At 43.9% G+C, this 12214-nt stretch overlaps 1 protein-coding gene across 1 annotated transcript; it reads right to left on the reverse strand.

Annotated features, from left to right (window-relative positions):
* Positions 1-2715: 2715 nt before the first annotated feature.
* On the reverse strand, positions 2716-11465 carry STYXL2 (serine/threonine/tyrosine interacting like 2). The gene is made up of 5 exons (XM_042810397.1): positions 11353-11465; positions 9167-9261; positions 8332-8563; positions 7117-7334; positions 2716-5581 (listed from the first exon to the last, which is right to left on the reverse strand). The coding sequence occupies exons 1-5, from the start codon at positions 11463-11465 to the stop codon at positions 2754-2756; spliced, it is 3486 nt and encodes a 1161-aa protein (XP_042666331.1). The 3' UTR covers positions 2716-2753.
* Positions 11466-12214: the final 749 nt, after the last annotated feature.

A 12214-nucleotide genomic window follows, 5' to 3' on the forward strand; every position in this document is an offset into this window, starting at 1 on the left:
TGACTGAATGCTTTAATATTTTCACCATGCAAGGTCTTTATGTCACTGTTTCATGTAATTTATACTTGTGAGCTGGAGTCTTTCCCAACTCACTTTCAAGCACAGGCCATGTACTGAATGGAGTCCAAAATTATCCCCACCCCCTTATTGCTTTGGGGGTTTGGCTTTATTAGCAAGGATATAAGCAATAAGAAAATAAAGTTCAGCTGTTTCTAAGGCTTCTCCCTCATGACTGCTTAGCCAGTATCCTAGACGGCTTCTCCCCAGCAAGCCATTTTTATCTCTCTTTTAGACAAGGGAACTAATAAGCCACCTACCTCAGTGAGTCAGCAGAACCCACTTAACCCTTTCCCAGAAGGGTCAGAACTCGCTATCAGGCTGGTTTGGCTCAGGCTGGTTACAGAACCATATTCTGCCCCTCAGTCTTGAATAATTTATTTGTGCGGCAGACCTGGATTGCTGTTTAAATCAAAATGCTACCCAAACAAAGGCTGTGCTGTGCAGTGCAAAATGAAACCAATTACTACATCGTATGATGCTCATCTTTTACAGTGTGAGATGCCCCCTACAGTACCTGCAGAGGACAGGCGTTTCTGTCGAGAGCAGCAGCAGCCTTAGGAAGCAGGAGAGATTTTCAGAGGGAACAGCCTTTGTAAAAGAGCAGATTCAGAAGGTGTTGTGCACTTTCACTTTGATCCATCAAAACTGAAGTAACCACTTACTGTTGTAAGGAGACAGAGGACGGATCTGGTGCTCACGCTTGAGATCTTTTTAAAATTGAAATTAAAGTAAGCTCCAATTAAGCATAAGCATCACATTGTTTCGCACAGAGCAACTTTAGCAGAGGTGAAGAATAGCAGAAAATACCTATTTTAGCAGGCTGCAGAAATTCAATGTAAAATCTCTGAATGTGGATCAAAGCCTGAAATGTCACCACTTTAAAGAAAAACCTCAGAGAACTATGCAGAAGTAAGGGATGCATTGTATTGTATTGTGTATTATATTGCAGTAGCAGTGCACTATAAGCCTTGCAGCACCTCTGAGTGCCTGGAACATTAACAAGACAATGTTCCTTGTGTACTTCAAAAATGAAATCTGTGCTTACTCATAAAAAAAAAAAAAAGACACAAGTAAAATATGCTCTTCCTATTTTTCTAGCCCTGGTATTGTTCAATCACCTGATTTTGAGACTCCACTCACCTGACAATAAGCAGCTATCATTTGCCCTGGTCCTGGCTGTCAGAAAGAGTAATCTTTATCTTCAGAGAAGCAGGGATAATGTCTAATCAGTGAGTTAGAGTCGAGGTAAATGATGCTAAGTTTAGGAAAATTGGCACCTGCATTTTGTTATTAGTAACCATTATTTAGATAGCATTGCTGATGTGTGTAGCGTCATACAGAGACGGACAAAAACTAGACTCTGTGGAGCTTACAACCTATATTACACAATTAAAATAGAGAGAGGTGTTAGCATAACAGTATAGGGAGCCCTAAGCATCACAGTGAGAGAGAGAAGACAGGAAAGACAACTTTCTGTGAGAGAGTGATGCTGTGCTGTTGCATCATCCCTTCACTGGTGTTTAACATTCAGTTCTGCCAGAGGGCCCAGAAAGGGAACAGATAACTCCAGAGAAGAAACCCAGAACAACTGGCTGAGGTGTTTGTAAGAGAGAGGTGGAGGATGTTTCCTGGTAACAAAAAGTTGCAACACACCAACTAAACCCACCACCTCCTAAATCAAGCTTCAGAGCACCACACTCAACAGACGTACATTTTGTCCTTAGAGAAGTCTCTGCGCAGTCTTCTACCAACACTTCAGCTATACGCTGTTTTATTATGAGGTCAGTTTGTGTATCACTCTTTTCCAGTACGGTAATTGTCTTGAAAATCAAGACATGACAATCTGACTATAGACGTGGGAGCACAGACTCAGCTCAGCTGCATACAACACAACAAGTTGAAGCCAGTGCTCCAGAAACCCAGCATACACTAACACTAATCTTCACTCTAACTCTAAATCTTGAAGTAGATTTTAGACTGATGGCGGTATTACTGCATTTTCCCAAAGTTGGCCTGAAGTTATTTGCAGGAACCAACCATGGAGCAAAGGTAATTTCATCTAAAAGACAAATATTGTACCATGTGAATACATTCATTACTGCCTTATACTTCTAAAAAGAAGGAGGCATTTTCTTTTTTCTAGCATTTGACTTTACTTCATCTACTCAGTGAAAGAAAACAGTGCCTGTATTCTCCTGAACAGTCTTATTTCTGTAGACATTTATAAGACTGGAGAAGAAAATGGAGCCTTTCTAGCAATATCTTCTCAAGTAAAATTGATCAAGACAGGAACTCTCCAAGTTCCTAGAAAAGCTGTTGGCTTCTGCCTTTTATGATCAAAAAAGTCCTAGAAAAATGTATGTTCGGTCTTTAACAAAACTAGGAAATTGAAATAATCAAAATGAGATGTGATTGTCTTTTGAATGGAGGTGCTACCATTACTTTGCTCCTGAAACATCACCTGGCTTCTAACACTGTGTTCCTACCTACATTGATCATTTAATACTAGCATCTTCTTTCTGAAAAACCACAAACACTTCCAAAACTTGACCTCTTCCCTTTATCGCTTTTGATTAAGAAAAGAACTATCTGCAGGAAATGCCCTGCAAACCACAAAGGATTATCAGAAATATAATGATGAGTGATTCTGGGACTCTTACACTCTGCTTGTGTTCCTCTAATCTGATCCTTGGTCACTCTTCCTTTCTCCGACGGAGCTTTGCTGTAGTTTCTTCTAGTCGGCTTCTCCATGCAGCAATAATAGCATCATCATCCAATTCTTCTTCCTCCTCTTTACGCACACTTCGCTTGTACTGAGAGAACTGTCTAGATGCAAATCTCTCTTCACTTTGTTCCACTTTTGCCTCTTTCTTTCCATTCTCTTCAGACTTTGAAAAGCTCTGGGTGAACTTTCTCTTAGCTCCAAATTCTGACATGTCTGACATGGCCTCCTCTTCACACGCCTCCACATGATGAGATCTGACTCGACTCTGTGTAGATGATTCAGGGGATTCGGAGTCAAAGGATGGTTCTGGTGTTTGGCTGAAAACATGCAGTTCTGGGCTTTTTTCACCAGAACTTGCTGTCTCACTGACCCTTGACCTTGTGAACTTATACATCTTTTTGTCCTCTTTTGCCGAAGCAGAGGAAAATCTTGACATGGTTCTCAGTGAATCTCCTTTTGACTCATAGGAAGAACTGTCAAGCTCTTCTCTCTGGGATCTGGAGAATCTGTAACTGGATGTTTCAGAATCCATCTCTCTTACTTTGGATGACCTGCTGTATTTCTCTCTGAAATTCTCACTTTGATCATGATATGATGACTGTTTTTCTGTTTTCAGGCTACTGAGCCACTTGGTAACATCAGTCTCTACTTCTGACTTCAGTGCACCTGTGTTTGCAGATAGACTGGACAGAGTAAAGATTGTATCGTTTCTGTCTAGATCTGCTTGCAATGGGTGCCTGTAGTTGTTCGTTATCCTCTCCACATCATCTTCTACTTCACTTTGCTCACCTTTGGTCACCTTTTTTTTAAATAGAGTGCTGCGTTTATTGTCACTTATCACCTTTTCAATTTGGTAATCTGACATTTTCTCTCTCATTTCCATTTGCATCTCCTTCTCCTTCCTGCTGAGTTTCTTTAGGTCAACATCATCGGCAAAGAGGCTATACAGTGGTTTGCTTGTTTGCATAGTCTTCATGTTTGAACTAGTCCCTTCTGCCCTCCCACTTACAGAAGTATTGCAAGACAGGACAGACTGAGACTCAGCTCTGTGCATGTCCTGCTGACCGAGATGAGAGGCAGAAAAAGATGAGCCGCACTGAGAACTGAGAAGGGAAATCTTATCATCATCTACACGCCTTCCAAGGTCTCCTGACATTACACTGGAGGCCATTGCAGACGATGGACGGGACAGCATCATGATCTCATTTTGCTTTTGAGCAATGGTTTCATTGACCACGTTAGCAATCCAGTTCTGAATGCTTGCCATAGATATCGTGTCACCTGGGCCAACTGGGAGATTGGGAAGGGGAATATTTGGCTGTGTTGCCCCGGTGCTGCTCCTGGCCTGTGATAAAGATGAATGATTTGTCTTCATGCTCAGTGTAGAAGCTGCATCCTCAGCACCATTCGCAGAGGGCGCTGAGGCCCAGAAAGCAGACAGCGGGATGCTCCCACTCATTGTGCTGTCTGTCTCCCAGCTGCACATGGACTGGCTTTCTTCTAAAATTTTCTTTGAACGTTCAAGGAGTTCTACACGTCTCTGCTTCTTTTTAGCTGAAGCAGAATCTTCACTTTTGGCAAACTCTACAAATTCCTCCTTGCTTTCACAGCCCACCTTCTTCTGCCGCTTCATTTTCCAAGCCTGGTAAGCACTCAGGTTAACATCTGACAAATTCTTCCCTTCAGTCCCCTCCTCACCAGTCTGGCTGCCATCTTCTGCTGGAGATGGTGCAGAAGACGATGATGATTCTAAATCCTTCTTGTGAAAGCCAAACTGGATCCTCTTGATCTTCCACCTTTCTAGAGGAGTCAACTTGTCTTTGTTCTTTTGGCAGAAATTATAGAAGGAGCTACATTCTGACAACACACTTTCCTCATCCACATCCCTCTCCTTTCTTCCTGTTTCTGGGGATTGTCTCTCCCCACCATTCTTATTCTTAGAACGATACCTCTGGACAGCTTCCTTCTCAATCTCCATCAGCCTCTGGTTCCACATGTCCCAAGTGCTCTCTGAAGACATGGAGTCTGAGCGGCTCCTCCTCATCCTGCTAAAGCTGCTTGCTTCCAACTGTCGCTTTAGGGTTCGGATCTCAAAACTGCTCACACTCTCATCATCACTAAATTCACCTGATTGGTAAGGTCTTCCTCCCATGTAAGAATTTCCATCCTCCTCTCTGGGTGGACCCTCCATTTGGTATTTCTCATTTCTGCACTGCCAGTCATGGATCCTCCGATCCACATCCTCCTCATATTGCTCCCCTTCCTGAGCCAGAAGCCTTGGCGACACTCTTTTTCCATTCTCAGTTGCTGATTCCTTTGCAGGTAGGCCTTGTTTCTTCCTCCATTCCTCATACAACTGTTCCTCTTCCTCCTCACTGATGAGGGTGGAGCGTTTGGAAACCCAGCTAGTTTTTCCCACTGATGAAGAGCTCATAAAACTACTTAGCATGCTGATGTTGTCTTCTTCTTCTACTGTGATGGAGTGTGCTTTGGGTCCTATGACACTTTCGGAGTCCTTAGCTCCAGACAGCCGGGAAGATGTCCCAGGGTGGGTGACAGGACTTTGACTAGGAGTGACATCTTCATCTCCAGTATGCTCCAGCTCTCGTTCCTCCAGTAATTGCTCGTTAAGCTCCCTTAGCTGTTTGAGGAAGCCATCATTGGGGTAAATGGCACGCTTCTTTCTCAGAGTCATCAGAGCCTCCAGAATGGTCATATGGTGATAGATCATCAGGTAAGCAGCCACCAGCACAGCTGAGCGACTGATTCCCATTTCACTGCTGACAAGGATTTTTCCTACAGACATGGAACACAGAAGTAATTAGCTGTTTCTAAAACAGAGAGAAGTTGCTGTGCACAAATACATTCTCTGAATACTGCTAAAAAACAGTAAAACTCTAGATACTTGTGAACAAAAACCACATCAGTTTCAAAAGCTGTGGGCATGCACATTTTAAAACAAGCTAAACAACATTCATATTTTCACCTATACAATTCATTTCCCCAAATAATCAAAAAGCTTATAGTAGGTATTAGAAAGAAAAGTGATGCAGTATTCCTGACTCCCAGGCTGACATAGGGTAAGACATGTAAGCTTTCCAGGCTTTAGTTTTCCCATGTGTGAAAAGGGAGCTGTTAGCGGTAGCCTCCAGGAAGGTATTGGGGGGATACACAAATAACATCAATTAGGAATATCATAGGACTTTTAAATAAACTTTTATATTAATTTAATCTTTTTTTTTTTCTTTTTTTTTTTTTTTTTTCCCAGAGCACATATCTGCTGTTTTGCAGGGCACACAAAATCTGTTATGGGTAGACTGGCTAGAGGCCAGAGCCAGAGTAAATCTCAGAATAGAAGGACCAAGCAACTAGAGGAAGAGAGCTGATTTTCACTCCAGTAAGCTGATGCAGGTACTTACTCCAAAGTTTGGGACCCACTGTTCTTTAAACAGTGAGAGCCAGAATGATCTGCTGTATTTCACAGTCTTTACACAGTAACCATATCTTGCAAAAAAACCTAAGCTTTGGCACAAGAAGATTGTTTTTTAAATATAGTTTTATAGCAAATTAAAGTTAAATAAAAGCTTGTGAATACAAAGAGAATAAATGAGGCCTTCCTAGCCTGAAAACAACTAGCATTATTGTTCCCTGATGTGTGATAAACTCCAATTTATCAACGTGTTCTTTGCACTGAAGCTTAATGAAGCCAGTTTAAACACCTCCTGCCTGACTGTTGATGTGTTACCATGGGTATTTTCTTAATGCACCTACTTCAACACTTTCCAAATAAATGTATTTTACATCTTTCTTAGTACCTAGTTGTCTTCCAAGTGTTTCAACAGCCAGTAAAACCTATCTAATAGCTCATCCAAAGTGGGAGATCTCATTCCTCTTCTTTCTTTCTTCTGTCTGCTTCTTCCCCTGTGTAGTCTTTGGTACCACTTGGTCATCTAGTTCAGCTTACTAGCCTAGTAAAAAATCATCTCTTCCTTGGAGGACAGTTGGATTTGCTGTCTTTGTGAGCTGAAGTCAACAGTGACACAAAGTGAGCATCAGTCATATGCAAAGGGAATAAATGGGAGTTATGAGTAAGAACATGGAGGAGCAGAGTGTCCCTCCTCTTGTTCATAGTGGTGAGCTATTGAAAATGGCTTTCTGTTTTGTATGAGGCACCGCAGAAATGGGCAGTAAGTGTTCACCATACCTGGATACACAGAACAATGAATCTACCCTCTACCCATTTAAAAATGTAGCATCCACTGTTTATCAGAGTAGCACTTCCATTCATTAATTCCCAAGCACTCTAAAGTAGTACAATCTTTTTGCCTTACCCCTGTAAGTCAGCAGTGCTTCATCCATGAATTCTGCAGCTGGATGGAAGTGTTTGGAGATATCCATATCTGGAAAATCATCCACTTCAATGCCCATGTATTGGATATTCAGACCATTGTAGAAATCTGGTCCTGTGTATACACCTGTACCATGAGCTGCATTCAAGATATGTGTAATGCCCAGCCTCTTCAAACGACTTTTGTTCACTGCAACACTCCTTCAGAAAAGAAAAGAAGGTGTTAGATATCAGTGTTCCTATTTCAGGTAGTAAAAAAGCGGTGTGCTGCAAGAGCTACCCAATTCCCAATCTGTGTCACTCATCAACACATGGCTCCCCTCAGACCTTAAGGTCTTTTGAGAGTTCTGCAAACATTTCTCTACAACACTCACTGGGAAAAGATAAACCTGCACTCATCAGTATTGCTGCGCACTCTGTTTCAACTTCAGCTTGATTTTAAAATCATCCTGCCATCTTAGGTTCATGCAATTTACTTATTTCTCCATCTTTATTATCCCACAATTGATGTTTTAAACTGCATCCCCTTCTAATTTTGTGCTGGTCGGTCAGCTTACAGGTGTCTCAGCGATACAGGAGACCTGGCCATTTCCACTCCACGTTTGCTATGGTATTTCTTTTTCAATTTTCTTTTACACAAGAAGGCCTTTAGTCCCAATTTCAAGGCCAAATTCCAACAAGAAGAGCTCAATTTGGGCTCATTTTCCTTTTCTTTTGCTACATTTTCTGAAGCTTTAAAATAGCATAGGAAAGCTGCTGAATTCTGATCCAGACGTATTTACTTCTCAGCACACAGAGATCTTTGTACTATGTGATCTGTGCAAGCATAAATATGTGAACACATATTCAGATGGCACAAAGTTGCTCAGAAGGAGCAGTGAGGCAGTGGCACCAGCTACCCAAGGAATAGGGTGGAGTCAACTGTCCCTGGAGGTATTCAAGACCATATAGATGTGGCACTGAGGGACATGGTTAGTGGACATACAGTGGGGATGGCGTAGTGGTTAGACTGGGTGATCTTAGTGGTCTCTTCTAACTTTAATGATTGTATGGATCTATGATTTACATTCTAAAAAACACTGTGTCTTTTTAGGGATGAAAGGTATTAGATGCATGTAATATATGTTGTGCCTTCAGTGGTTCCATCTCACCCTTCACTGGGAAACTCATGCAACTTGATACAAAGGCTGACACTCACTTTTCTGCTATGAAGACATTAGGCCAGACTTCATCCACAGCATCTCTGGGAGTCTCCAGCCTGTCCTTTACAAGTGCCCTCTGCAAGTCCATGACACACGGAGTGTTAAACAAGCTGGTGTCATCAATCTTTTCCTTAACTCGGTTGTACAGGTCTTCCACCATCAACTGCTGTGCAGACTCTAACATCTTGGGACACACTGCATCTACCTTGATGTGCTTCGTCTTCAGTTCTGGAACAAACTGACAATTAACTAAAATCATGTAAAAACAAATCAAATACACAATATGTCATTCTTTGCTCCTAAAATAATGCTTGTGGATTTTTTTTTTCCCTGGGACCTCACACTGTCCTGTCTGCAAAGCATGCACATACATGCTTACCTAGTAGCCTGAAGGATTTTATAATGGGAAGAGAATAGTCCTCTTAGTCCAGAGATACAACGGATTGGGAGTTAAAGTGCATGCTCATTCCAGCCCCAAAAGAATTGGAAGAAGACACTACTGCAGCAAGCAACTAGCAACCAAACCATTTCCACCACTGTAGTACATGCTTCTGACACAGATTCAGTCCACAACTTCATAGGAAGTCACCCAACCATTCTGTATGTTGTTATTTGCTGCCCAGAGATGTGGTGAGTAGATGGTTGGACTACATGATCCTAGAGTTCTTTTAAACTTTAATGATTCTATAATTCTATGATTTCTTCATGGTTTTCACCTCTGCCCCAGATGTGGTTTGCGCATAAAGGCTTTTTTCTGAATGTAAAAGGCAAAACAATTGCAACTCAGGTCTCTACTATGAACGTACTTCTTTTAACATTTCCTCCTCTTACCTTCACTGATTATTTGTTTGGCAGCCACACCAGATGACAGATGGATAGGCTCCATGAATATGCTCTCGGTATCAGTGTCCGAAATCATCGAGTACCTGCCAACCAACCACACTTCCTATTAGGCAAATGCTCTCTGCTGGGATCCCATCTCCATGACCCATGATCCCATTAACCTTATACCCATTCTAGAAGACAACAAGAGGGAACTGGAGCAAAAAGGATCTACTGATCATAGAATGGGAGCCCAGCTCTTCTTCAGCCTGCACACTGCTCTCCAGAAGAGAGCTAAAGGCTTCAAATATGCCTTTCAATCTGTATAAAAAAGGTCGAGAGGGAGAGAAGCTCCAGTGAGCTGGGAGTATAGAAGAATAGGCCAGTGAGGAAGGTTTTGGGCAGAGAGATGTCTGGTTTGAGACAGGAAGAGGGATGGATCAAATAAAACAGTCTCACAAATAGCTCTCACCTCAACAGACAGACATGAATGTTGTCCTATTAAACAATTTAAAACTAATTATGATACAAAAATGCCATTTGTTTTCTGTTATCCAATTGTCTGTATGCATCCTTTGGGTTATGACGAGCAATACAAGCATTAAGGTTGAAACTGTCACTAGCGGTGTTCCTCAGGGGGTCAATATAGGCGTCCATTCTGTTTAATATTCTCTGATGACCTGGATGAGCAGATTGAGCATCCTCAGTAAATTTGCAGATAACAACAAGTTTGGAGGAAGCATCAATCTGCCTGAGGGTAGGAAGGCGCTACAGAGGGATCTGGACAAGCTGGATCACTGGGCTGAGGCCAATGGGATGAAGTTCAACAAGACCAAGTGCCAGCTCCTGTACTTTGGCCACAGCAACCCCAGGCAACACTACAGGCTTGTGGCAGACTGGCTGGAAGACTGTGTGGAAGAAATGAACCTAGGGATGTTGGTCCACGCTCAGCTGAACATGATCCAGCGGTGTGCCCTAGTGGCCAAGAAGGCCAATGGCATCCTGGCTTGTATCAGAAACAGTGTAGCCAGCAGGAGCAAGGAGGTAATCACCGCCCTGTGCTCAGCACCGGTGAGGCCTCACCTCGAGTATTGTGTTCAGTTGTGGGGCCCTCACCACAAGACATCAAGACCCTGGAGCCTCAGAGAAGAGCAGTAAAGCTGACGACGGTTCTGGAGCACAAGTCTTATGGGGAGTGGCTGAGGGAATTGGGATTGTTCAGTCTCGAGGAGGCTCAGGGGAGACATTATTGCTCTCTATAACTGCCTGAAAGGAGGTTTGTGGTGAGGTGGGGATCAGCCTCTTCTCCCAGGTAACAGCAATAGGACAAGAGGGAATGGTCTCAAGTTGTGGCAGGGGGGGTTCAGGTTGGGTATTAGGAAACACTTCTCTGAAAAAGTGGTGAGGCATCGGAAGAAAAGGGGGTGGGGGAGAGAAAGGAGGGGAAGAGAAAGGAGGGGAGGTGAGAAAAGGCACGCGGGCCCCCCCTTACTTTGAATGATGGTCAACAGAAGAAGAGTGATTTATGAAGATCAACATCTAGTTTTACTTTATATGAGCTCAGTGAATTTCCTAAACAATTCTTGAATGCATGTAATTAAACGAAATGAGCATTCTGCCTACATTTTTCTGCAGTGTCCCACAGCTGAGGATCCTAATGTGAAATGTTTCATAGCCTTCTGATTGAAGAGGTTGATGGAGCAGATTTTTTTCAAACAGACCCCTCCTCCCTGCCTTCAGCTAACGCATCTCAAAGTGTATAGAAAGTCCTGCAGAGCATTTTGCTTAGGAAAGGACTAAAAGGGGTTACTTAGATATGGTACTAAGGAACACGGTTTAGTGGGCAATACTGGTGGTAGGTGAATGGTTGGATAGATTACCTTGGAGGTTTTTTCCAACCTTAGTGATTTCATGATTCTGTGACTTTTTTTTTCCATGTTTTAGGAGTAAACCATGCTTTTTTTACGTGCACTAACTCACTGCTTGCTCAATGGCAGCTTCCTGTTCGGCACCCAAAGCCTACAGCTAAAGATAGCTCTCAACCAAACCCAAATCTAAAGATCCAAAGTCTTTCTTGGGGGAAAAAAAAAAAAAAGGACCAGCATGGACATAAAACATCCACAGATCCTTGTAGTGGGCAGAAAAATAGACTATGTGCTTTTAAAGAGAAAAAAGGAAAGGCAGATCACACTCACCGACTGGGTGAAGGGCTGCGCAGGTAGTGGGCCTGCACTGATTTCACGTCTGGGCCATCCTTCTCTTCATCAGGCACCACTTGCTCGCCGTCTGAATCCCCGCCGCTGGCCATGGCAGCTGAGGGAGGCTCCACTGGAAGGGAGGAACCTGCAACACAGCACCTTTACATGTAGCACCAGGCTGGTGGTGAACCCTGCCACAGGGTGGGCAGAAGGGTTCGCACATCTTCCCAAGCAAGGCGGTGGTGCAAGGAGCTGTGTTGGCTTCTCTGCCAAGGCACCTGACGATCCTGTGTCCTCGTGCCGCTCGCTGGCTGGTGCCCAGCACGCACCAGGGCCTTCCTTGCCCGTGAGTAAGCATGCAGGAAGCCAGGAGGAAGGCTGGCGGGGCAGAAACTCTATCTCCCCCCTGTGCATGGTCTCTGTATGGAGCTGTATGCCGCCAGGCTGGGACGGGAGAGCGTCAGAGAAAGAAACATGAGACCTCACCTCCCCAGCATGAAACGTTCCTCCAGTTCCAAGCCACAGCCGTGGTTTCGGCCAGCCTTAACTCTCAGGTTTTGTCCTTGTAGCCCTTTGCTGGGAGGCAGCCGTGCTTACCCAGGACGGCCATTGCTTGGCCTGGAGCTTGAAAACACATCTGCTGCCACCTCCCTGGGTGGAAGCAGCAAGCTGACAGGGCAGCAGGGAGGCAGAGAGCAAGGAAATGGCACTTACCGCCTGTGCCTGGATGAAGGGCTATGTCCCCGTCGGGGCACAGCGAAGGAGCCCTGAGAGCGGGGCAGGAAACCTGGCAGGGAGCTGTATAAGGGAGAGAAACCCACTGCCCCCCTCTCTCCCCGTGCCTTCTTCATCGAGGGGC

This window comes from Centrocercus urophasianus, unplaced genomic scaffold (genome assembly GCF_019232065.1).
Source record: "Centrocercus urophasianus isolate 14NV4802_14NV808 unplaced genomic scaffold, USGS_Curo_1.0 seq_12, whole genome shotgun sequence".
In the NCBI taxonomy this organism is placed as follows: domain Eukaryota; kingdom Metazoa; phylum Chordata; class Aves; order Galliformes; family Phasianidae; genus Centrocercus; species Centrocercus urophasianus.